This window comes from Orcinus orca, chromosome 2, assembly GCF_937001465.1.
Source record: "Orcinus orca chromosome 2, mOrcOrc1.1, whole genome shotgun sequence".
NCBI classification, from domain to species: Eukaryota; Metazoa; Chordata; class Mammalia; order Artiodactyla; family Delphinidae; genus Orcinus; species Orcinus orca.
In genome coordinates this window covers 141,931,179-141,959,160 of record NC_064560.1, presented here as the reverse complement: position 1 = coordinate 141,959,160, position 27,982 = coordinate 141,931,179, and the positions used below count along the sequence as shown (strand labels likewise).

General features: G+C 37.3%; 1 protein-coding gene across 15 annotated transcripts in view; it reads right to left on the bottom strand.

The window, feature by feature from the left end:
- The window catches only part of MIA2 (MIA SH3 domain ER export factor 2), a 111,062-nt gene that overhangs the window by 54,857 nt on the left and 28,223 nt on the right, over positions 1-27,982 (bottom strand). For 10 of the 15 annotated variants that reach the window (XM_033428411.2, XM_033428412.2, XM_049705927.1 and 7 more), the window contains 3 exons: positions 10,320-10,451; positions 6,326-6,347; positions 6,149-6,237 (listed from right to left, as the gene is read on the bottom strand). In XM_033428411.2, coding sequence (XP_033284302.1) covers positions 6,149-6,237; positions 6,326-6,347; positions 10,320-10,451 — 243 coding nt within the window. Of the gene's footprint in view, positions 1-6,148; positions 6,238-6,325; positions 6,348-9,848; positions 9,960-10,319; positions 10,452-15,136; positions 16,054-27,982 lie in introns of those variants that run through there. The other 5 variants (XM_049705928.1, XM_049705929.1, XM_049705930.1 and 2 more) reach the window with 4 other exon arrangements.

Below are 27,982 nucleotides of genomic sequence, written 5' to 3'. Positions count from 1 at the left end.
AAGACAGATATCATATGATATTGCTTATATGCGGAATCTAAAAAAAGGGGTACAGGGGCTTCCCTGGTGGCGCAGTGGTTGAGAGTCCGCCTGCTGATGCAGGGGACACGGGTTCGTGCCCCGGTCCGGGAGGATCCCACATGCCGCAGAGCGGCTGGGTCCGTGAGCCATGGCCACTGGGCCTGCATGCCTGGAGCCTGTGCTCCGCAACGGGAGAGGCCACAACAGTGAGAGGCTCGCGTACCGCAAAAAAAAAAAAAGGGGGGGGTACAAACGAACTTATTTACAAAACAGAAGTAGAGTCACAGATATAGAAAACAAACTTATGGTTACCAGGGGATAAGGAGAAGGAGGGATAAATTGGAGACTGGGGTTGACATATACACACTACTATATATAAAATAGATAACTAGTAAGAACCTGCTGTATAGGACAGGAAACTCTACTCAATACTCTGTAATGGCCTATATGGGAAAAGAATCTAAAAAAGAGTGGATATATGTATATGTATAACTGATTCACTTTGGTGTACACCTGAAACTAACACTATATTGTAATAAATCAAATATACTCCAATAAAAATTTTTAAAAAAGGAATTACTACAAATAAAACAGGGGTATTCATAATGATAAAACGGTCAATCTAACTAAGAAAATAAATAATTTTAAATCTATATGCATCTAACATAGCCTCAATATACATAAAAATAATAAAACTAAGAGAAAAACAAATCTACAATATTAATGGGAAATTTTAACATATTTCTCTCAATAACCAATAGACGATATGAATAAAAAATTAACAAGTGACAATTTTTATATTTATACACCAATAAACTAGTAAATAAAATGGTATGGTATTGACACAAGGATAATAATAGTATATATGTATATTGTATATGAAACATTTACCAAAATCAATCTTATGCAAAGCCAGAAATTAAGTATCAACAAATAAAGGAACGAAATCATACAAAGGATATTCTCTGAATTAAATATAATTAGGTAGAATTAGGCTAAAACTTAATAACAAATAAACTATTGGGAAATCCCCATATGTTAGGAACGTAATAAATACCCTAACAAATAACCAATGTTTCAAAGAAAATATCACAATAAAATTTTTAAAATATTTTACACTGAATGATCAGCAAACCATGACATATCAAAACGAACAAGATGCTTTAATAAAAGCCAAAATTGCCAAGTAAATTATAACTTTAATGCAGAAATTATAAAAGAAGGCTAAAAACTCAATGATTTTAGTATCCATCCCAAGAAGTGATAAAAAAGAAAAGCAAGTAAACCAAAGAAAAGTTAAAAATGAAGTAATAAAGACAGTAATGAATTAGAAAGCAAATAAAGTAAAAAGAATCAACTGAGCCAAAAGATTGTTCTTTGGAAACACTAAAAAAGTTGATAAACCACTGTCAAGGATAAGGTGACAAAGAGAGAAAGACAGACAATCAACCTAATGTCAGAAATAAAAGAGCAGACCTCTCTGAAGGTCCCATAAATGTTTAGAAAATAACAAGAGAATAAACACTATACCAGCAATTAGCAAATAAAAGATAATTTTTTTTAAATTCCATTTGCAGTAACATCAAAAAGAAAAAATACTTAGAAATAAATTTAGCAAAAGAAGTGTAAACCTAATACTCTGCAAACTACAAAATATTACAGAAATAAAGAAGACCTAAATAAATGGAAAGGCATCCCATATTCATGGATCAGAAGACATAATACTGCTAAGATGGCAATAACCCCAAACTGATCTACTGATTCAACATAAACCCTATCAAAATCCCAGCTAATTTATTTGCAGAAATTGCAAGCTGATCCTAAAATTCATAGAAAATGCAAAAGGCTCAGAATGATCTTGAAAAGTTGGAGGACTTATACTTCCCAATTTCAAACCTTACTGCAAAGCTACACGAATCAAGACAGTGTGAAACTGGCATTAAGGATAGACATATAAATCAATGAAATACAACTGAGAGCCCAGAAATGCACCCTCACAATTATGGTCAGCTGATTTTCAACAAGGATGCCACAACAATTCAATGGGGAAAGATTAGTCATTTCAACAACAGTGCTAAGACAACTGGATATCCACATGCCAAAAATAAAGCTGGACCCCTACCTAACAATATACAAAAATTAATTCAAAATAGATCAAAGATCTAAACATAACAGCTAATCACATAAAACTTTTAGAAGGAAACACAGATGTAAATCTTTGTGACCTTGTTTTAAGCAACAGTTTCTTAGAAATGACACCAAAAGCATAACCAACAAAAGAAAAAATAGATAAACTGAGCATCACCAAAATTAAAAAGTTCTATGCTTCAAATATACCACCAAGAAAGTGAGGAGAACATGCCACAGAATAAGAGAAAATATTTGCAAATTACATATCTGATAAGGGGCTCATATCTATAATATATAAAGTTAGAACTCAATAACAAAGACAAATAACCCTATTTAAAAATAGGCAAAGGGGGCTTCCCTGGTGGCACAGTGGTTAAGAATCCGCCTGACAATGCAGTGGACACGGGTTTGAGCTCTGGGCGGGGAAGATCCCATATGCCATGGAGCAACTAAGCCCATGTGCCACAAATACTGAGCCTGCACTCTAGAGCCCACAAGCCACAACTACGGAGGCCGCATGCCACAACTACTGAAGCCCGTGCGCCTAGAGCCTGCGCTCTACAACAAAGAGAAGCCACCACAATGAGAAGCCTGCACACCGCAACGAAGAGTAGCCCCCGTGCACCGCAACTACAGAAAGCCTGTGCGCAACAACAAAGACCCAACGCAGCCAAAAATTAATTAATTAATTTTTAAAAATTAAAAATAGGCAAAGGAACTAAGTAGACATTTCTCCAAAGAAAATATATAAATGCCAATAAGCAAATGAAAAGATGTTCAACATCACTAGCCATCAGGGAAACGCAAATTAAAACCTCACTGACACAACACTGTAAACCAACTATACTTCAATAAAATCAAAAAAAAAAAAAAGAAACACCTCATTGAGACACACTTCACATCAACTAGGATGGCTATAATCAAAAAGACATAATAACAAGTGTTGGGAGGGAATTCCTGAGGGGTCCAGTGGTTAGGACTCCACACTTCCACTGCAGGGGGCACGGGTTCGATCCCTGGTTGGGGAACTAAGGTCTCACATGCTGCATGGCGTGGCCAAAAAAAAAATAAGTGTTGGGAAAGATGTGGAGAAAACGCAACATTTACAAACTGTTGGTGGAAATATAAACTAGTACGGCCACTGTGAAACACAATCTCGCAGTTCTTCAAAAAGTTATATATAGACCCAGCAATTCTACTCCTAGGTATATGCCTCAAAGAATTTAAAACATATATCCACACAAAAACTTGTACAAGAATGTCCACAACAGCATCATTTATAACAGCCAGAAAGTACAATAACCCAAATGTCCACCACCTGAAAAATGGATATATCAGTTGTGGTAGGGAATATTATTTGGCAAAAAAAGATATTAAGTATTGATACATAGTACAACATGGATGAATCTTGAAAACATTATGCTAGGCTTAAAAAGCTAGTCACAAGGAAGCACATGTTGTATCATTCCATTTATGTAAAATGGAATCTAGAGTAGGCAAGTTTATAGAGACAGAAAGTAGATAAGCTGTCTAGGGCTTACAAGTAGGGGAGATTGGGTGAAGGGTGACAGCTAAAGAGGTACAGGGTTTCTTTGGGGTGTAAAAAATATGTCTGAAAATATTTTGTGGTGGACATACAACTCTGTGAATATACAAAAGCCATTCATTTGTACACTTTAAATAAATAGTATAGTATGTGAATCATACCCCCGAAAAGCTGTTAAAAAAACTATACTATTTATAATAGTTTCAAAACTCATCAGATACCAGGGAATAAATCTAAGAAAAGATGTACAAGACCTCAACACAAAAATGTATGAACAATACTGAGAGAATTTTAAAAAGACATAAAAAGAAGGATATATCACAGCCCACGGATAAACACTCAACACTGTAAAAAGGTAAATTCTCTCCAAATTAATCTAAATATTCAATGCAATCCCAAACTCCTAAGAGGCTATGTGTATGTGTGCATGTGTAAACTGATGAAGTGATTTAAAATTTACACAAAAAGACAAAGTGCCAAGACGGCCAAGACAATCTTGAAAAACAAACCTGGAGGTTTATATTGTCAGACATCAAGACGTGCTAGGTAGACTTTAAAAAGCATGATATTCCAATAAACATGTTAAAAAAATTAAAAAATTAAAAAAAAATAAAAAGCATGGTATTGGTGCAAGGATATATTTTTTTTAAAAAACAGACCAACAGAATAGAAAATATTATAGAAATAGACTCAGATATATACAGTCACATAACCTAAGACTACGACACTACAGAACAAAAGGAAAAGATGGTCTTTTAATAAATGTCACTGGTAAATTCAATAGCCACATGAAAAATATTGAATACTGGGCTTCCCTGGTGGCACAGTGGTTGAGAGTCCGCCTGCCAATGCAGGGGACATGGGTTCGTGCCCCGGTCCGGGAAGATCCCACATGCCACGGAGCGGCTGGGCCCGTGAGCCATGGCCGCTGAGCCTGCGCGTCCGGAGCCTGTGCTCCACAACAGGAGAGGCCACAACAGTGAGAGGCCCGCGTACCGCAAAAAAATATATATATAATATGTTGAATACTAACCACCAATCACACCATCACAGATTCAATTCTAGATAGATTAAAGACTGATTAATTTAGGGCTGAACTGTTTCCCCTCAGAATGTGTATGTTGAAGCCCCAATACCTCAAAATGTGACTGTATTTGGAGACAGGCCCTTTAAAGATCATTAAGTTAGGACTTCCCCGGAGGCGTAGTGGTTAAGAATCCACCTGCCAATTCAGGGGACACGGGTTCAAGCCCTGGTCTGGGAAGATCCCACATGCCGCAGAGCAACTAAGCCCGTGTGCCACAACTACTGAGCCTGCGCTCTAGAGCCCGTGAGCCACAACTACTGAGCCCACATGCTACAACTACTGAAGCCCACGCACCTAGAGGCCGTGCTCCGCAACAAGAGAAGTCACGACAATGAGAAGCCAGCGCACCGCAACGAAGAGCAGCCCCTGCTTGCCGCAACTAGAGAAAGCCTGTGGGTAGCAACAAAGACCCAACACAGCCAAAAATAAATAAAATTTTAAAAAAATAAAGGTTGTTAAGTTAAAATGAGCCCCTTGGATTAAGATAGGCCCTAATCCATCTTACTGGTGCCCTTACAAGAAGAGGAAATTTGGACACACTGAGAGACATCAGAAACGTGCACCTGCACAGAGAAAAGACAATGTGAGGACAGGGCAAGAAGATGACCAGTTATGTCAAAATGATAAGCCTCAGAAGAAACCAAACCTGCCAACACCTTGATCCTGGACCTCTAGCCTCCTAAACTGTGAAAAAAAATTAATTTCTATGTAAGTCATCCAGTCTGTGGTATTGTGTTATGGCAGTCCTAGCAAACTAGTACAAAGACTAAATGAGTAAAAAAATTAAGTTTCTAAAAGATAACACAGAAGAATATCTTCATACTCTGGAGTACACAAAAAAATTTAAGTAGGAAACAAATAACAGTCATCATAAAGAAAAGACTGAAAAATTAGACTATGTTACAATTAAGAACTTATGCTTACCAAGACACCATTTGAAATAAAAAGGCAAACCACAGAGTGCAAGAAGATATTTGCAATACGTATACCTGACAAAGGACTTGTATCCAAAACATAGGAAAAAATCCTACATATCAAAAGGAAAAAGAGAGATAAGCATACTTTTTAAAATGTGAAAAAAAAAAACTAGGCAACATGACAAAAAGGATATCCAAATGGCCAATAATCATGAAAAGGTGATTAACCTCATTAGTCAGGGAAATGAAAACTGAAACCACAATGAGACATCACTATGCACCTACCACAATGGTTAAAATTTAGACTGGTAATATGAAAGCCACTGAAGTCTCACACTTTGCAAACAAAGCATGAGTGATCTTCAACTAACACAGAAGTAGCTGCATTGAAAAGTATCAAGTCTTCTGATTCTAACATGAATGTCAACATTTTCAAAAACGTCTTACCTCCTTTTGAACAACACTAAATTTTTCAAGTAGTTTACATTTTTCTTCGATCAGTGTAGAAAGTTCTGCAGCAAGCTTTTTCTCTCTTCCTAAAAACAGAGTTAATGCTATCATGTTTTTAAGTTGATTTAATTGTAAACAACAATGATGAGATCTAAAATAGAAAAAAGAGCTTACCCACATAGAGCCGGCTTCTAACCTGAAACAAATTTTTAACAAAAATTACATTAAAACACACACACATGCAAGCACATGTAATTTATTTAACTTCTATTGCCAACTTAAAAACAAAAGGTTTGTTATTGCCTTAGTATAAATGTAAGTTCGCCAAAAAGTGTTCTATTTCCAATGAGAAAAATACATATGAAAGTCGTCCTACTGAAATCACATTGTGTATTAGCATATTAAAGCCTCTGAAATAAGTCTACCTTAAAGATATCTGTTTCATTTCATTTAGCCCACTGCCCCTCAAACATATTTGACCCTAAAACAAATTACTTAAGGAAGCCCCTATATCATCTCCCCAGTAATGATATCCAAAATAACAGTTTGAAAAATGTTACCATGCGGCCATGGATCTGCTGACTATAAAGTAAAAAAACTTTTTTCTTCTTTAACCTCTCTCTCAAACAATGAAGGAAAAATTCCATTTATAAGGGAAGCAGGTTTAGGACTAAGGTAATCTAAGTAGAGAAAACAGTGGGGACTTAAATGATCTACAGAAGATATACAGGAATAAAATTAAATAAAACAAGATTTAAAAGTCAAGGTACAGGGTTTACGTGGTGGCGCAGTGGTTAGGAATCTGCCTGCCAATGCAGAGGACACGGGTTCAAGCCCTGGTCTGGGAGGATCCCACATGCCGCGGAGCAGCTAGGCCCGTGTGCCATGGCTGCTGAGCCTGCGCTCTGGAGCCCGTGAGCCACGACTGCTGAGGCCTGCGTGCCTAGAGCCTGTGCTCCGCGGCAGGAGAGGCCACCGCAATGAGAAGCCCGCGTACCAAAGCAAAGAGTCGCTCCCACTCGCCGCAACTAGAGAAAGCCCACGCACAGCAATGAAGACCCAACGCAGCCAAAAATAAAATAAAAATAAAATAAATTAATTAAAAAAGAAAGTCAAGGTACAATATAGTAGGTATAGATGAGGAACAATTAGTGAACTGAAACATCAGATTCAGAAACTATCTCAAAAGGTAACAGTAAACCATTAAAAAAAAAAAGGAAAAAAAGTTAAGAGGGAAGTGAGAAGTAGAAGAGCCAACATCTTAAAAAAATAATAGTTCCAAAGAGGAAAAAAAAATGTAAAATGCAGAAGAAACTTCCCAGAATTAATAAAGATAAAAGATTTCATATTTAAATATTCAAGAGAATTTAAAGAAGAAAAAAAATCAAACCTGAACATATTATATTGAAATAAGGATATCAAATTAAAAGCCTCCACAGAGAACAGATCACTTACAAATGAATAAGAATCACATTGACACTAGACCTTTCAAAAAGTAACATTAGATGTAAAAAGACAAGGAAGTAAAAGGATAGAACTTTGCACACAGAATGCTTGTATCAAGCAAATTATCATTTCAGTGTGAAGACTTAATTCAAACATCCTCAAGCATACAAAAGGTTTGCCACACAAAGACCAACACTGAAAACAATCTAGAAAGAAGTATTCAAATATGGGAAGAATTAAATTCAGGAGCCCCTGCAAGAGATATGTCAATTATGGGTGATCAAATATCTTGGTAATATATGTTGTTGTCTTGAGGACTGGAGAAGGGTTGGAGGAGAAAGTAAAAAACAAAGAAATGGAAAAGGAAATATTTTTAGAACTAAAATTCTAGATTATACCAGTATGAAAGGGGATTGGAAAGTGAAAGAGACCAAGGGATGTGAAAGTATGCTAAATAAGGTTTTTGTTTTCTCAGAAGGAAGATTTACTTACAAATGTAGAAAAGAAACATTAAAAGTGGAACAAATTAATAAAGTATGCTAGAAGAAACTGGTCCAAATACATCAGTAATCAATAATCATAATATATGTAGATACACTAAACTCAGTGAAAAAACAGAGATTTTCAGATTATATAAAAGAAATTCATACAGAACTGAATTACTTTGCTGTACATCCGAAACTAATACATTGTAAATTAACTATACTCCAACAAAATAAAAATAAAAAAAGAAATTCATACAGGACATACATTAAGTAAAAGACCACAGAAAGACTGGAAAATATAAGGATGGAAAAAGACACATGAAATATTACCAAAAAGAAAACTGGTCTGGCTATACTAACATCAGATAAGAGACTTTAAGACAAAAGCATCGGAAGAGTTATAGAGGGTCACTAGTTATTGATAAAAGATTCAATCCACCAAGAAGAGATGTAGCAATTCTAAACATGTATCCACCTAACAAAATATCCTCAAAATATGTAAAGCGAGAATTGACAAAACTACAGAAAGTAACTGATAAATCCATCATGACAGTGGAATTCAGCCAACTTCTCTTCACTCTTGACAGATGAAGGAAACAACAAAAAAAGAGCAAGAATATGTAATACACGAACACCACAAATTAGATAATTAGCAAGCTTGACCTAATAATGGATGGATATAGAATGATATACATGTATCTGCTTTCAATAATAATCAGGAGCATAAAGAGCACAGAAAAAGTCTACATGTATGTGGAACTCTCATATGTAGCATGGCAGATGAATGGGAAGAAGGGAGACTATTCAATAAACAAAGCTGGGGAAAAGGTTATATTGCAGGGGAAGAGGGGTGGGGAATTACACCAACTCCTTACCCCACACTAAACAAAAAATCAACTCAAGATGGATCAAGCAATTCTGTGCTAAAAGAAAACTGTTTTAATTAAGAATTTCTACTCATCACAAAACATCTTAAGAAAAATGAAAAGATGTTTCGTACCGGGACATATGCAATATAGATAATCAACAAGGATATCATCAAGAATATATAAAGAACTCCTACAAATAAAAAAGAAAACAAACTACTCAAAAGAAAAATGGGTATAAGACATAAATATTTCCCTGAAGAAAAAATACATATGGACAATAAATTTACTGAGTTTTCAATCTCACTAGTGATCAAGGAATACAAATCAGAACCATGGTTAAGATACCATTCAAGTGGCAAAAATAAAGAATTTCAACAATAACAGGTGTTGGAGATGACACAGATCAAATGGATCTCCAGGACCTCTTATATACTACTGTTGGGAGTATAAATTGGTACAGACAATTTGGAAAAGAATTTGGTACTATGTTTTAAAAGCAGAACTTCCAATATACTATATAACCCAGTAATCTCACACCTAGTATATTCCCAAGAGAAACTTACAAATATACAACAGGAGACAAGTATAAGAAACTACCCAGCAGCATTATTTGTAATAGAAAAAAACCTGGAAACAACTCAAAGGCCCAAGACCATAAAATATATAAATTAATTGTAATATATTCTTACAATATAATATTCTTAAAACAATCAAAATGGGTCAAAAATATGGATGAATCTTAGCAATATAGGATGGAGTAAAACAGTTCCAAAACATGACATATGGCATGAGACTAAGCAAAATTACTACACTTCTGAAGGATTTGTGTACATATGACCAAAAAAAATTTTTTTTAAGGCATGGGAATAATTAACACAGGATCCAGAACAGGATTACCTCTAGTGCAGGGAGGCAGGGGGATGAAATGAGGGAGGATCACCTAAATATAGGTGACAGTCAATATCTTTGATTCCAGGTTGGGTGGTATATTTACAGATGTATAGTATACTGTTAAAAATAAACACAGACCCCAAATAATAAGCAAGTAAGAAATAAAGGTAGGTTTTGCTGTACACCTGAAACTTACACAACATTATAAATCAACTATACTCCAATAAAATTTTTTTTAAAAAAAAAGAAATAGAGGTAGGGTTTTAGTATTAGTGTGGAATACTCCTACAGAGAATTTTTACACTTTAAAAAATTCCTCTAAATCCATATTCAGTTTCTAGCAGCCACACATTAACATGAGTAGCCCACATAACAATAACCTGTTTCCTTAAAACAAAAGATATGTTTCTCATATTACTTGTTCAACATGAAGACAGAACGAACATTCTCTTAGTATACAGAGCACTGGTTACTTACCGATCGAAAACTTCTCCACAAAAACAAAAGAATAGCAAAAAATCCAACAACAGTTGCAAATATCACTAATTCCCATGGAAAACCATAGAAGTTAGAACCTGGTCTCATATCTTCAGGCAATGCTGCCACAACCTTCAAGACAAAGAAAATTAACCTCTTAAAAATACACTTTTGATAAAAACTGTTGATTACCAACTGCTAAACACTGAATTTTTCTGTGTCCCCCTGCAACCCCAAAATTCTTATGTTGAAACCTAATCCCCAATGTGATGGTATCTGGAAGTAGGGCCCTTTGGAGGTGATTAGGTCATAAGAGTGGAGCCCTCAGAAATGGGATTAGTGATCTTAGAAGAGAGGCTCCAAGCTCCCTTGACACTTCTACCACGTGAGGTTATAATGAGAAGACTATGAACCAGAAGTGTGCCCTCACCACACACCAGATCCGTGGCATCTTTATCTTGGTGTTCCCAGCCTCCAGAACTGTGAGAAAAATGTTTGCTGTTTAAGCCACCCAGTCTATGGTATTTTGTTATGGCAGCCCCAACAGATTAAGACACAAACGTAAGTACAAGTTTACATGTAAATACTATTAACACCCTTTTCATGAAATGGGTACCAGACTATCACCAAACAGCAGGTATCAGAGGGTATTTTTCTGGCAATTTTCAACCACTATCACCAAGTGATGAAGGAAAGTAGTATGGTGAAATTTAATGATTTTTCTGACCAGAGTTCTACAGAGATGCCTCAGAGCTTCTGAAAATGAGAGTAAGAGGAAAGAAGGCCAAAGAAAGACGCTGAATCAGGTGGTCTTACCCTGATTCAACCAGTTTAGGCTTTTTCCATAGAGTATATGGGGTTCCATATAAGATTTCCCTATGGGGGGAAAAAATGGATCTGCTGCTTTATTAAAGTTTGAAAACCACTGATGAAACCTTGGGTTTAGAATTTGAATCCCTCTACCCTACCTCAGTGGCTCCCTTCTCTTATCTGTAATGGGAATAATGCTATGAATATGGAGTGCAGGTACTCAATAAAGGTAGCTGTTTCTATTAGTCCTCCTCCAAAGACCATGATCCTATAACCACAGCCTTTCCAAATTATTTCTCTCCCTAACAAGTTTTCAGCACAAAACAGCTTAAGGCTTTTGCAGTTGCTTTTGTATTTCATCTTTCTCTGGGTCAGTTCATTATTCACTGTAATCCAATGAGGTTATTTTTCTTTGTTACCAGGCCCCACATATTATTCAATCACATAAAAAGGTGAAAAGTAGGGGGGAAAAATACCCTTTTTTAAGAACAACCTCAAGTCTGATCAGGTTTGATTCTTTCCAGGGTTCAACCCAAAACCTCTATGGCAAATCTTCCCTTTTTAGGCCCCTTCTATCTAGAAAAACACCTTTTAATATCTATTCTCTTCTCCAAAATCTTTTTTGTAACTGTGACCCATATATGCTATCAACAGTTCATTAACCTGTATTAAATAAACCTGATTATACCTTTTCTAAAAAAAAAAAAAAAAAAAAAACCCCTTTACCCTGATCTCTGCCTCTGCCTCTCCCTACATTACCCTTGTTACCAGCTCACAGAATTGTGACATCGCTAGAAACAACCAGTGATTTAAAAAAAAAAAAAAAATCTATTTCTGCCTCTGAGTAAAAGAGGCATTTGACACACAATACTGGGAAGAAAAGATGCTTTCTTTACAGTTTACATATTCTCCAACCATCTTACTTTCAGCTAACTATGTCAAAACATAGAATGCACATCACTTCAAAAACCTAATAATCGGAATGATTTCTTTACAACACTACAACACTTTAAGAGACAATTCTAAAAGCATCTCTCAGATTAAACATGTAATTATCTTTAGTATAGTGATATTTCTTAAATCCAATAACATTTTATCAGTCCTTCTATTCTAAAAGGAGATGGTAAATTCTACGTTAAAGCCTTGAGCTGGTGGAATCTGGTGGGATCTGGTGGACTGAGGAATAGCAAAGAATCTGAGTCTCAAGAATGCATCTCAAATCCATTGCTCAGGTCTTAATTATGCTGGTTTTCTCATGGAGATTTTTCACCCTTAAATTTTAACTAAAATATAGAACCCTATCTCACAAAAGTATAGAAAGAATAACCAAATTTATCAAACATCAATAAATATAATGCAATACACAATTACACATGATTTGATAAACTGGTCCTAAATTTTAGAATAGGTAACCCTCCATACAACATGGTAGTGATTAATCACGGAACACTTAAAACCTATTCCACTCCCAAACGTGAGTATTAAAGGAATTCTAGACCACGTAACTTAAAAGAAGCAATTAATCAAGCTGACAAAATACAGTGAGGTTAAATTAAAATTATTTTTCATTTTACCTCAAATAAATATTATATTAATAAAAACAACATAATAAGATGTCAATATACAGGCCCTGATAATACTTGACTGTAATGCAAAGTTTTATGAACCTACACTCTCCAATACATAAAACTTAAAAAATAATTTCCACTTTACATAAAGAGATTTTTTCCTGTAATTAGTGATAAACCACCAAAAAGTTTAAAAGGGGCACTGATTCACTCATTATTCATAATCAAGTTTGATAAAAACTATTTTTAGTATATCCCTTTCTTAAATTCTTTTCTTTACAAAAAATGTAAACTTGTAATCATTAATAATTCTCCCTTTAAAAGGGTATCAAAAGAGCTTTAGAATCAAATGGTCTAAAAAGAGCTAAGGCAGAATAAGAGTTCAACCCAAACAAGATGAAACACGATCTGTAAAATTAATAATTACCTCACAAGAAGCAGTTAATATTCGTTCAGTCATTCATCCATCTACCCAGCAACTAATTCCACATTTATTAACAAGTTACATTCCAGACACTTTTAAAAACATACTCTTTTCATTTTATCCATTTCCATTGTTTTAACGGAAACTAAACACTAAAACCACTATGCTAATAACTCACAAATCTGTGACTCCAACTCTGAGTTTTATAATACCAGTTTATTGGACAAAACTACATGGATATCCTGGAGGGGTCACTGTACAGAAAGATCGTCTGATACAGTCTATGTTCCACTGAAACGAGAAAGTTTCCTGCAAATAGTTATGATATCATCCTTAATGTGGTGAGGGAAGTGATCATTCCCAAAGCCAACCATACAGATAAAGGGAGAGGACCTCTAAAAGGAAACCAGTATCTGATCTTAAGCTGGTAAAACAACTATTTCTACTTCGGTCATTCTCTCTTGGGACCTAGACATTGAGGAAGGTAGGAGTAAGGATGGGTGCTAAAATGGTACCTAGCCCATAAAAATATGCCAGGTCCTGGGACTTCCCTGGTGGTCCAGTGGTTAAGAATCTGCCTTCCAATGCAGGGAACACAGGTTCGATCCCTAGTCAAGTAACTAAGAGCCCACATGCCACGAGGCAACTAAGCACACAAACTCTAGAGTCCATGCACCACAACTAGAGAGCCCGTGTGCCACAACTAGAGAGCCCGTGTGCTTCAACAAAGAGCCCATGTGCTGCAATGAAAGATCTGACGCAGCCAAATAAATAAATAAATATTAAAATATATATATATGCCAGGTCCTAAAATGGGACACAGGCTGAGAGGAAGGTATATTATTAAGACTAAACTGTCTGATTCTTATTCTTCTCCTTTCTTTTTTTTACCCTCAGTATAAAACCACTTAGTAAAGGTTTACTTAAAATGTTTCAGTCTTGTTTCAGCCTTGTTTCAGCAGCCTTATCAGATATTAGGCTTAGCCTAACATTCTAAATAAAAGCAGGGCAGGGTTATAAAAACATTTTTGTTTATAACTCCCTTTTTCTCTATCTAATTTAAAACACAATTGCATAATGCAATAATTAGAAATTTATTTTGTTGGATGTAAAATACATAAAGATGTAAATTGTAACAAAAACAGCATACAGAATGCAAGGATGGAACTATATAGAAGAAAAGTTGTTGACATTAAGTGGATTAACCCAAAGTAAATGATTATAAATCAAACACATACAGTTAAGGGGCGGGGGGGGAACACTAAAACGGCACAATATAAAACATCTATATAACACAAAAGAAATGGAGGAACTAAGAAACAAAAAAGACCTAAGAAATATAGAAAATAGCAAAATGGCAGAAGTATCACTAATTATATTAAATGTAAATGAGTTATACTGTCCAACTAAATGGCAGAGATTGGCAGAATAGACAGAAAAAAAACACGTTCCAACTATATGCCATCTACAAGACACACACTTTAGATTAAAACACATAAATAGGTTGAAAGATGGAAGAAGAGGCAAGACTAGTTCAAGATGGCAGAGTACAAGGACGTGTTCTCACTCCCTCTGGTGAGAGTACCGGAATCACAACTAACTGCTGAACAATCATCAACGGGAAAACACTGGAACTCATCAAAAAAGATACCCCAAATCCAAAGACAAAGGAGAAGCCACGATAAGACGGTACGAGGGCGCAATCACAATAAAATCAAATCCCATAACTGCTGGGTGGGTGACTCACAAACTGGAGAACAATTATACCACAGAAGTACACCCACTGGAGTGAAGGTTGTGAGCCCAACGTCAGGCTTCCCAACCTGGGGGTCTGGCATTGGGAGGAGGAATTCCTAGAGAATCAGACTTTGAAGACTAGCAGGATGTGATTGCAGGACTTCGACAGGACTGGGGGAAACAGAGACTCCACTCTTGGAGGGCACACACAAAGTAGTGTGCACATCGGGACCCAGGGGAAGGAGCAGTGACCCCAGAGGAGAATGAACCAGACCTACCTGCTAGTGCTGGAGGGTCTCCTGCAGAGGCGGGGGGTGGCTGTGTCTCACTGTGAGAACAAGGACACTGGCAGCAGAAGTTCTGGGAAGTACTCCTTGGCGTGAGCCCTCCCAGAGTACACCATTAGCCCCACCAAAAAGCCTGGGTAGGCTCCAGTGTTGGGTTGCCTCAGGCCAAACAACCAACAGGGAGGAAACCCAGCCCCACCCATCACAGACAAGCGGATTAAAGTTTTACTGAGCTCTGCCCTATGGAGCAACAGCCAGCTCTACCCACAACCAGTCCCTCCCATCAGGAAACTTTCACAAGCCTCTTAGATAGCCTAATCCACCTGAAGGCAGACAGCAGAAGCAAGAACAACTACAATCCTGCAGCCTGTGAAACAAAACCACATTCACAGAAAGAGAGACAAGATAAAAAGGCAGAGGGCTATGTACCAGATGGTGGAACAAGATAAAACCCCATAAAAACAACTAAATGAAGTGGGGATAGGTAACCTTCCAGAAAAACAATTCAGAATAGCAATAGTGGGAGAAGGGTAAGAAGGCGGAAGAGTAAGACGCGGAGATCACCTTCCTCCCCACAGATACATCAGAAATACATCTACACGTGGAACAACTCCTACAGAACACCTACTGAACGCTGGCAGAAGACCTCAAACCTCCCAAAAGGCAAGAAACTCCCCCACGTACCTGGGTAGGGCAAAAGAAAAAACAATAAAGAGAGACAAAAGAATAGGGGCGGGACCTGCACCAGTGGGAGGGAGCTGTGAAGGAGGAAAGGCTTCCACACACTAAGAAGCCCCTTCGCGGGCGGAGACTGCGGGTGGCGGAAGGGGTAAGCTTCGGAGCCGCGGAGGAGAGCACAACAACAGGGGTGCGCAAGGCAAAGCGGAGAGATTCCCGCACAGAGGACTGGTGCCAACCGGCACTCACCAGCCTGAGAGGCTTGTCTGCTCACCGGCCGGGGCGGGTGGGGCTGGGAGCTGATGCTCGGGCTTCGGTCGGGGCACAGGGAGAGGACTGGGGTTGGCAGAGTGAACAGAGCCTGAAGGGGTTAGTGCACCATGGCTAGCCACGGGGGAGTCCGGGGAAAAGTCTGGACCAGCCAAAGAGGCAAGAAACTTTTTCTTCCCTCTTTGTTTCCTGGTGCTCGAGGAGAGGGGATTAAGAGCGCTGCTTAAAGGAGCTCCAGAAACGGGCGCGAGCCGCGGCTAACAGCACGGACCCCAGAAACGGGCATGAGACGCTAAGGCTGCTGCTGCCGCCACCAAAAAGCCTGTGTGTGAGCACATGTCACTATCCACAACTCCCTTCCAGGGAGCCTGTGCAGCCCGCCACTGCCAAGGTCCCAGGATCCAGGGACAACTTCCTCCGGAGAACGCACGGCGCGCCTCAGGCTGGTGCAACGTCACACTGGCCTCTGCCGCCGCAGGCTCGCCCCACACTCCGTGCCCCTCCCTCCCCCCGGCCTGAGTGAGCCAGAGCCCCCGAGTCAGCTGCTCCTTTAACCCCATCCTGTCTGAGCGAAGAACAGACGCCCTCCGGCGACCTACACGCAGAGGCGGGGCCAAATCCAAAGCTGAGTCCTGGGAGCTGTGCGAACAAAGAAGAGAAAGGGAAATTTCTCCCAGCAGCCTCAGGACCAACGGATTAAATCTCCACAATCCACTTCACGTACACTGCATCTGTGGAATACCTGAACAGAGAACGAATCATCCCAAATTGAGGAGGTGGACTTTAAGAGCAACATTTATTATTTTTTCCCCTTTTCCTCTTTTTGTGAGTGTGTATGTATATGCATCTGTGTGAGATTTTGTCTGTAGAGCTTTGCTTTCACCATTTGTCCTAGGGTTCTATCTGTCCGTTTTTTTGTTGTTCTTTTTTTACTTTTAAAAAAAAATTTTTTCTTAATAATTATTTTTTATTTTACTAACTTTATTTTATTTTTTATTTTTATTTTCTTTTATCCTCTTTCTTTCTTTCTACTTCTCCCTTTTATTCTGAGCCATGTGGATGAAAGACTCTTGGTGCTGCAGCCAGGAGTCAGTGCTGTGCCTCTCAGTGGGAGAGCCAACTTCAGGACACTGGTCCACAAGAGACCTCCCAGCTCCACGTAATATCAAACGGCGAAAATCTCCCAGACATCTCCATCTCAACACCAACACCCAGCTTCACTCAACTACCAGCAAGCTACAGTGCTGGACACCCTATGCAAAACAACTAGCCAGAAAGAAACACAACCCCACCCATTAGCAGAGAGGCTGCCTAAAATCATAACAAGTCCACAGACACCCCAAAACACACCACCAGACGTGGACCTGCCCATGAGAAAGACAAAATCCAGCCTCATCCACCAGAACACAGGCACTAGTCCCCTCCACCAGGAAGCCTACACAACCCACTGAAGCAACTTTAGGCACTGGGGACAGACACCAAAAACAACAGGAACTACGAACCTGCAGCCTGCAAAAAGGAGACCCCAAAAACAGTAAGTTAAACAATATGAGAAGACAGAAAAACACACAGCAAATGAAGGAGCAAGATAAAAACCCACCAGGCCTAACAAATGAAGAGGAAATAGGCAGTCTACCTGAAAAAGAATTCAGAATAATGATAGTAAAGATGATCCAAAATCTTGGAAAAAGAACAGAGAAAAAAGCAAGAAACACTTAACAAGGACTTAGAAGAACTAAAGATGAAACAAGCAACGATGAACAACAAAATAAATGAAATTAAAAATACTCTAGATGGGATCAATAGCAGAATAACTGAGGCAGAAGAACGGATAAGTGACCTGGAAGATAAAATAGTGGAAATAACTACTGCAGAGCAGAATAAAGAAAAAAATGAAAAGAATTGAGGACAGTCTCAGAGACTTCTGGGACAACGCTAAACGCATCAACGTTTGAATCATAGGGGTTCCATAAGAAGAAGAGAAAAAGAAAGGGACTGAGAAAATATTTGAAGAGATTATAGTTGAAAACTTCCCTAATATAGGAAAGGAAATAGTTAATAAAGTCCAAGAAGCACAGTCCCATACAGGATAAATCCAAGGAGAAACACTCCAAGACACATATTAATCAAACTGTCAAAAATTAATTACAAAGAAAACATATTTAAAAGCAGCAAGGGAAAGACAACAAATAACACACAAGGGAATCCCCATAAGGTTAACAGCTGATCTTTCAGCAGAAACTCTGCAAGTCAGAAGGGACTGGCAGGACATATTTAAAGTGATGAAGGAGAAAAACCTACAACCAAGATTACTCTACCCAGCAAGGATCTCATTCAGATTTGATGGAGAAATTAAAACCTTTACAGACAAGCAAAAGCTGAGAGAGTTCAGCACCACCAAACCAGCTTTACAACAAATGCTAAAGGATCTTCTCTAGGCAAGAAACACAAGAGAAAGAAAACACCTACAATAACTAACCCAAAACAATTAAGAAAATGGGAATAGGAACATACATATCGATAATTACCTTAAATGTAAATGGATTAAATGCTACCACCAAAAGACACAGACAGGCTGAATGGATACAAAAACAGGACCCATATATATGCTGTCTACAAGACACCCACTTCAGACCTGGAGACACATACAGACTGAAAGTAAGGGGATGGAAAAAGATATTCCATGCAAATGGAAACCAAAAGAAAGCTGGAGTAGCAATTCCCATATCAGACAAAATAGACTTTAAAAGACTATTAGAAGAGACAAAGAAGGACACTACATAATGATCAAGGGATTGATCCAAGAAGAAGATATAACAATTGTAAATATTTATGCACCCAACATAGGAGCACCCCAATACATAAAGCAAAAACTAACAGCCATAAAAGGGGAAATCGACAGTAAGACATTCATAGTAGGGGACTTTAACACCCCACATTCAACAATGGACAGATCATTGAAAATGAAAATAAAGAAGGAAACACAAGCTTTAAGTGATACATTAAACAAGATGGACTTAATTGATATTTATAGGACATTCCATCCAAAAACAACAGAATACACATTTTTCTCAAGTGCTCATGGAACATTCTCCAGGATAGATCATATCTTGGGTCACAAATCAAGCCTTGGTAAATTTAAGAAAATTGAAATTGTATCAAGTATCTTTTCCGACACAACGCTATGAGACTACATATCAATTACAGGAAAAGATCTGTAAAAAATACAAACACATGGAGGCTAAACAATACACTACTTAATAACGAACTGATCACTGAAGAAATCAAAGAGAAAATCAAAACATACCTCGAAACAAATGACAATGGAGACACGACAACCCAAAACCTGTGGGATGCAGCAAAAGCAGTTCTAAGAGGGAAGTTTACAGTGATAAATTCCTATCTTAAGAAACAGGAAACATCTCAAATAAACAACCTAACCTTGCACCTAAAGCAATTAGAGAAAGAAGAACAAAAAATCCCCAAAGTTAGCAGAAGGAAAGGAATCATAAAAATCAGATCAGAAATAAATGAAAAAGAAATGAAGGAACAATAGGAAAGATCAATAAAACTAAAAGCTGGTTCTGTGAGAAGATAAACAAAATTGATAAACCATTAGCCAGACTCATCAAGAAAAAAAGGGAGAAGACTCAAATCAATAGAATTAGAAATGCAAAAGGAGAAGTAACAACTGACACTGCAGAAATACAAAAGATCATGAGAGATTACTACAAGCAACTCTATGCCAATAAAATGGACAACCTGGAAGAAATGGACAAATTCTTAGAAAGGCACAACCTGCCAAGACTGAATCAGGAAGAAATAGAAAATATGAACAGACCAATCACAAGCACTGAAATTGAAACTGTGATTAAAAATCCTCCAACAAACAAAAGCCCAGGACCTGATGGCTTCAAAGGCGAATTCTATCAAACATTTAGAGAAGAGCTAACACCTATCCTTCTCAAACTCTTCCAAAATATAGCAGAGGGAGGAACACTCCCAAACTCATTCTACGAGGCCACCATCACCCTGATACCAAAACCAGACAAAGATGTCACAAAGAATGAAAACTACAGGCCAACATCACTGATGAACATAGATGCAAAAATGCTCAACAAAATACTAGCAAACAGAATCCAACAGCACATTAAAAGGATCATACACCATGATAAAGTGGGGTTTATTCCAGGAATGCAAGGATTCTTCAATATACGCAAATCAATCAACGTGCTACACCATATTAACAAACTGAAGGAGAAAAACCATATGATCATCTCAATAGATGCAGAGAAAGCTTTCGAAAAAATTCAAAACCCATTTATGATAAAAACCCTCCAGAAAGTAGGCATAGAGGGAACTTTCCTCAATATAATAAAGGCCATATATGACAAACCCACAGCCAACATCATCCTCAACGGTGAAGAACTGAAAGCATTTCCACTAAGATCAGGAACAAGACAAGATTGCCCACTCTCACCACTCTTATTCAACATAGTTTTGGCAGTTTTAGCCACAGCAATCAGAGAAGAAAAGGAAATAAAAGGAATGCAAATCGGAAAAGAAAAAGTAAAGCTGTCACTGTTTGCAGATGACATGATATTATACATAGAGAATCCTAAAAATGCTACCAGAAAACAACTAGAGCTAATCAATAAATTTGGTAAAGTAGCACGATACAAAATTAATGCACAGAAATCTCTGGCACTCCTATACACTAACGATGAAAAATCTGAACGTGAAATCAAGAAAACACTCCCATTTACCACTGCAACAAAAAGAATAAAATATCTAGGAATAAACCTACCTAAGGAGACAAAAGACCTGTATGCAGAAAATTATAAGACACTGATGAAAGAAATTAAAGATGATACAAATAGATGGAGAGATATACCATGTTCTTGGATTGGAAGAAACAACATTGTGAAAATGACTCTACTACCCAAAGCAATCTACAGATTCAATGCAATCCCTATCAAACTACCACTGGCATTTTTCACAGAACTAGAACAAAAAATTTCACAATTTGTACAGAAACACAAAAGACCCCGAATAGCCAAAGCAATCTTGAGAACGAAAAATGGAGCTGGAGGAATCAGGCTGCGTGACTTCAGACTATACTACAAAGCTACAGTAATCAAGACAGTATGGTACTGGCACAAAAACAGAAAGATAGATCAATGGAACAGGAGAGAAAGCCCAGAGATAAACCCACGCACATATGGTCACCTTATCTTTGATAAAGGAGGCAGGAATGTACAGTGGAGAAAGGACAGCCTCTTCAATAAGTGGTGCTGGGAAACGTGGACAGGTACATGTAAAAGTATGAGATTAGAACACTCCCTAACACCATACACAAAAATAAGCTCAAAATGCATTAAAGGCCTAAATGTAAGGCCAGAAACTATGAAACTCTTAGAGGAAAACATAGGCAGAACACTCTATGACATAAATCACAGCAATATCCTTTTTGACCCACCTCCTAGAAAAATGGAAATAAAAACAAAAATAAACAAATGGGACCTAATGAAACTTAAAAGCTTTTGCACAGCAAAGGAAACCATAAACAAGACCAAAAGACAACCCTCAGAGTGGGAGAAAATATTTGCAAATGAAGCAACTGACAAAGGATTAATCTCCAAAATTTACAAGCAGCTCATGCAACTCAATAACAAAAAACAACCCAATCCAAAAATGGGCAGAAGACCTAAATAGAAATTTCTCCAAAGAAGATATACAGACTGCCAACAAACACAAGAAACAATGCTCAACATCATTGATCATTAGACAAATGCAAATCAAAACTACAATGAGATATCATCTCACACCAGCCAGAATGGCTATCATCAAAAAATCTAGAAACAATAAATGCTGGAGAGGGTGTGGAGAAAAGGGAACACTCTTGCACTCCTGGTGGGAATGTGAATTGGTACAACCACTATGGAGAACAGTATGGAGGTTCCTTAAAAAACTACAAATTGAACTACCATATGACCCAGCAATCCCACTACTGGGCATATACCCTGAGAAAACCATAATTCAGAAAGAGTCATGTACCAAAATGTTCACTGCAACTCTATTTACAATACCCAGGAGATGGAAACAACAAAAGTGTCCAACATCAGATGAATGGATAAAGAAGATGTGGCACATGTATACATGGAATATTACTCAGCCATAAAAAGAAACGAAATTGAGGTATTTGTAGTGAGGTGGATGGACCTAGAGTCTGTCATACAAAGTGAAGTAAGTCAGAAAGAGAAAGACAAATGCCGTATGCTAACACATATATATGGAATCTAAGGGGAAAAAAATGTCATGATGAACCCAGGGGTAAGACAGGAATAAAGACTCAGACCTACTAGAGAATGGACTTGAGGATATGGGGAGGGGGAAGGGTAAGCTGTGACAAAGTGAGAGAGTGGCATGAACATATATACACTACCAAACATAAAATAGCTAGTGGGAAGCAGCTGCATAGCACGGGGAGATCAGCTCGGTGTTTTGTGACCACCTAAAGGGGTGGGATAGGGAGGGTGGGAGCGAGGGGTAAGTGATATGGGAACATATGTGTGTGTGTGACTGATTCACTTTGTTATGAAGCAGAAACTAGCACACCATTGTAAAGCAATTATACGTCAATAAATATGTAAATAAATAAATAAATAAATAAATATATATATATATATATATATATATATATATATATATATAAAAAAAATAACAAGAGTGAAGATGATCCAGGACCTCGGAAAAAGAATAGAGGCAAAGATCGAGAAGATTCAGGAAATGTTTAACAAAGACCTAGAAGAATTAAAGAACAAACAAACAGAGATGAACAATACAATAACTGAAATAAAAACTACACTAGAAGGAATCAATAGCAGAATAACTGAGGCAGAAGAACAGATAAGTGACCTGGAAGACCGAATGGTGGAATTCACTGCTGCAGAACAGAAGAAAAAAGAATGAAAAGATATGAAGACAGCCTAAGAGACCGCTGGGACAACATTAAATGCAACAACATTTGCATTCTCCTTCTGGGGTCCCAGAAGGAGAAGAAAGAGGAAAAGGACCTGAGAAAATATTTGAAAAGATTATAGTCGAAAACTTCCCTAACATGGGAAAGGAAACAGTCACCCAAGTCCAGGAAGTGCAGAGAGTCCCAGGCAGGATAAACCCAAGGAGGAACACACCGAGACACACAGTAATCAAATTAACAAAAATTAAAGACAAAGAAAAATTATTGAAAGCAGCAAGGGAAAAATGACAAATAACATATAAGGGAACTCCCATAAGGTTAACAGCTGATTTCTCAGCAAAAACTCTACAAGCCAGAAGGGAGTGGCATGACATATTTAAAGTGATGAAAGGGAAGAAGCTACAACCAAGATTACTCCAAGATTACTCAAGATCCGGCAAGGATCTCATTCAGATTCAGTGGACAAATCAAAAGCTTTACAGACAAGCAAAAGCTAAGAGAATTCAGCACCACCAAACCAGCCCTACAACAAATGGTAAAGAAACTTCTCTAAGTGGGAAACACGTGAGAAGAAAAGGCCCTACAAAAACAAACCCAGAACAATTAAGAAAATGGTAATAGGAACATACATATCAATAATTACCTTAAACGTGAATGGATTAAATGCCCAACCAAAAGACACAGGCTTGCTGAATGGATACAAAAACAAGACCCATATATTTGCTGTCTACAAGAGACCCACTTCAGACCTAGGGACACATACAGACTGAAAGTGAAGGGATGGAAAAAGATATTTCATGCAAATGGAAATCAAAAGAAAGCTGGAGTAGCAATACTCATATCACATAAAATAGACTTTAAAATAAAGAATGTTACAAGAGACAAGGAAGGACACTGCATAATGATCAAGGGATCAATCCAAGAAGAAGATATAACAATTATAAATATATATGCATATACATGCACCCAACATAGGAAAACCTCAATACATAAGGCAACTTCTAGCAGCTATAAAAGAGGAAATCCACATTGACACAGTAATAGTAAGGGACTTTAACACCTCACTTACACAAATGGACAGATCATCCAAACAGAAAATTAAGAAGGAAACACAAGCTTTAAATGACACAATAGGGCCTTCCCTGGTGGCGCAGTGGTTGAGAGTCCGCCTGCCTATGCAGTGGACACGGGTTCGTGCCCCGGTCTGGGAGGATCACACAAGCTGCGGAGCGGCTGGGCCCGTGAGCCATGGCCGCTGAGTCTGTGCATCCGGAGCCTGTGCTCCGCAACGGGAGAGGCCACAACAGTGAGAGGCCCGTGTATCGCAAAAAAAAAAAAAAAAAAAATGACACAATAGACCAGATAGATTTAATTGATATTTATAGGACATTCCATCCAATAACAGCAGATTACACTTTCTTCTCAAGTACGCACTGAACATTCTCCAGGATAGATCACATCATGGGTCACAAATCAAGCCTCAGTAAATTTAAGAAAACTGAAATCATATCAAGCACCTTTTCCAACCACAACGCTATGAGATTAGGAATCAATTACAGGGGAAAAAACGAAAAAACACAAACATATGTAGGCTAAACAATACGTTACTAAATAACCAAGAGATCAGTGAAGAAATCAAAGAGGAAATCAAAAAATACCTAGAGACAAATGACAATGAAAACACGATGACCCAAAACCAGCAAAAGCAGTTCTAAGAGGGAAGTTTATAGCAATAAAATCCTACCTTAAGAAACAAGGAACATCTCAAATAAACAACCTAACCTTACACCTAAAGCAATTAGAGAAAGAAGAACAAAAAAACCCCAAAGTTAGCAGAAGGAAAGAAATCATGAAGATCAGAGCACAAATAAATGAAATAGAAACAAAACAATAGCAAAGATCAATAAAACTAAAAGCTGGTTCTGTGAGAAGATAAACAAAATTGATAAACCATTAGCCAGACTCATCAAGAAAAACAGGGAGAGGACTCAAATCAATAAAATTAGAAATGAAAAAGGAGAAGTTACAACAGACACTGCAGAAATACAAAGCATCCTAAGAGACTACTACAAGCAACTCTATGCCAATAAAATGGACAACCTAGAAGAAATGGACAAATTCTTAGAAAGGTATAACCTTCCAAGACTGAAGCAGGAAGTAATAGAAAATATGAAGAGACCAATCACAAGTAATGAAATTGAAACTGTGATTAAAAGTCTTCCAACAAACAAACGTTCAGGACCAGATGGCTTCACAGGTGCATTCTATCAAACATTTAGAGAAGAGCTAACACCCATCCTTCTCAAACTCTTACAAAGGCTCAAGAGGGAGGGGATATGGGGATATATGTATACATATAGCTGATTCACTTTGTTGTACAGCAGAAACTTACACAACACTGTAAAGCAAAAATACTCCAATAAAGATAAAAACAAACAAACATTGGTTTTGGGGGGGGAAGAAAATCAACAAAATCTAGCAACAAAATTGACAAATCTGTAGCTAGATTAACCAAGAAAAAGAGAAGACTCAAATTACTAAAACCAGTAAGTAAAGTATTACTAGCAATCTTACAGAAATGAAAAAGATCTTGAGAACAATAGTATGTCAACAAATTACATAACCTAGGTGAAAATGACAAATTACTAAAAACACATAAACTACTAAACCTAACTCAAGAAGAAATAGAAAATCTGATTAGACCTAAAACAAATAAACAGACTGAGTTAGTACAGTTGTCCCTTCATATCCATGGGTTCTACAGCCACAGATTCAACTAACTGTAGATAAAAAAAAAAAAAATTTTTTTCATTTCCAGAAAGTTCCAAAAAGGAAAACTTAAATTTGCCACACATTGGCAACTACTTACATAGCATTTACATTTTATTCAGTATTATAAGGAATCTAGAGATTATTTAAAATATACAGGAGGAAGGATGTGCATAGGTTGTTTACAAATACTATGCCATTTTATGAAAGGGACTTGAGCATCCTCCGATTTTGGTATTCATGGGGGTCCTGGAACCAATTCCCTGTGGATACCAAAAAGAATAACCCAGGGCCAGTTGGATTCAGTAGTGAATTATACCAAAAGTTTACTGAAGAATTAACACCAATCATTCTCAAACTCTTCCAGAAAATAAAAGAGGAGGAACTCTTCCTAACTCATTCATTCTATGAGGCCAGTATTACCCTGATATGATAGTCAGACAAATACATCACAAGAAAAGAAAACCACACATCAATATTTGTTATAAATATAGATGCAAAATCCTCAACAAAATACTAGCAAAGCAAATCCAGCAGCATGTAGAAACAATTATATATCATGATAGTGGAATTTATTCCAAGAATACAAGGTTGGTTCAACATACAAAACTAAACCAATAAACACAATATTAAAAGAATAAAGAAGGAAAAAACCCATGATCACTCAACAGACAAAGAAAAGAGATTTAAGAAAATCCAACACCTTTTCAGGATCAAAGCACTCAACAAACTAGGACTGAAGGGAACTTCCTCAACCTTATAAGGGGCATCTATGAAAAACTCACAGCTCACATACTTAACAATGAAAGGCTGAAAGCTTTCACCTTAAGACCAGTAACAAGACAGGGATGTTCACTCTCTCCACATTGATTCAACATTGTACTAGAGATTCTAACCAGGCAATTAGGCAAGAAAAAAATAAAAGGCACCCAGACTGGGGGGAAAAAAGGTAAAACTATCTCCATTTGAAGATGATATAATCTTACACATAAAAAAAAAAATCCTAAACCATACACACACACACACACACACACACACACACAATTAGAGCTAACAAACAAGTTCAGGAAAGCTGTAGGATACAAAATCAAAAGAGAAAAATCAGTCATATTTCTATACAACAGCAATGAGCCACCTGAAAATGAAATTAAGAAAACATTTCCATTTACAATAGAAAAAAAAAGAATAAAATACTTAGGAATAAATTTAACAAAGTTAAGTGGAAATCTTATACTCTGAAAACTACAAAACACTGTTGAAAGAAAGTAAATAAGATCTAAATAAATGGAAACACATCCCATGTTCATAAATTGGAAGACTTAATATTGTCAAGATGGCATACTCTCCAAATTTATGTACAGAGTCAATGTAATCCCCATCAAAATTCCAAATGCCTCTTTCGTAAAAACAGACAAGCAGCTCCTAAAATTCTTATGGAAATGCAAGGGATAGCATTTCCTTTTACAGAGATATATAGTCATAGATACATACAAACATACATACATATGGCTGTCTATCTATCTATCTACACACATATTAGCCAAAACAATATTGAAAATGAAGAACAATGTTGGAGTATTCATACTTCCCTATTTCAAAACTTACTACAAGGTTACAATAATAAAGACAGCTTGGTAATAGCCTAAGGAAAGACATATAGACCAATGGAGTAGAAATGAGTATCCAGAAATAAACTTTTAGACTTACCGTCAATTATGATGGAAAGTTATACCATGGTCATGGACTGGAAGAATTAATATTGTTAAAATAGCTATACTGCCCAAGGCAATCTACAGATTCAATGCAATCTCTATCAAATTACCAAGGGCATTTTTCACAGAACTAGAACAAATAATTTTAAAATTTGTATGGAAACATAAAAAAACCCGTATAGCCAAAACAATCTTGAGAAAGATGAACAGAGCCAGAAGAATCACGCTCCCTAACCTCAGACTATACTACAAAGCTATAATAATCAAGCCAGCATGGTACTGGCACAAAAACAGATACATACATCAATGGAACAGAACAGAGATCCCAGAAATAAATCCACACACTTATGGTCAATTAATCTATGACAAAGGAGGCAAGAATATACAACTGGGAAAAGACAGTCTCTTCAATACGTGGTGCTGGGA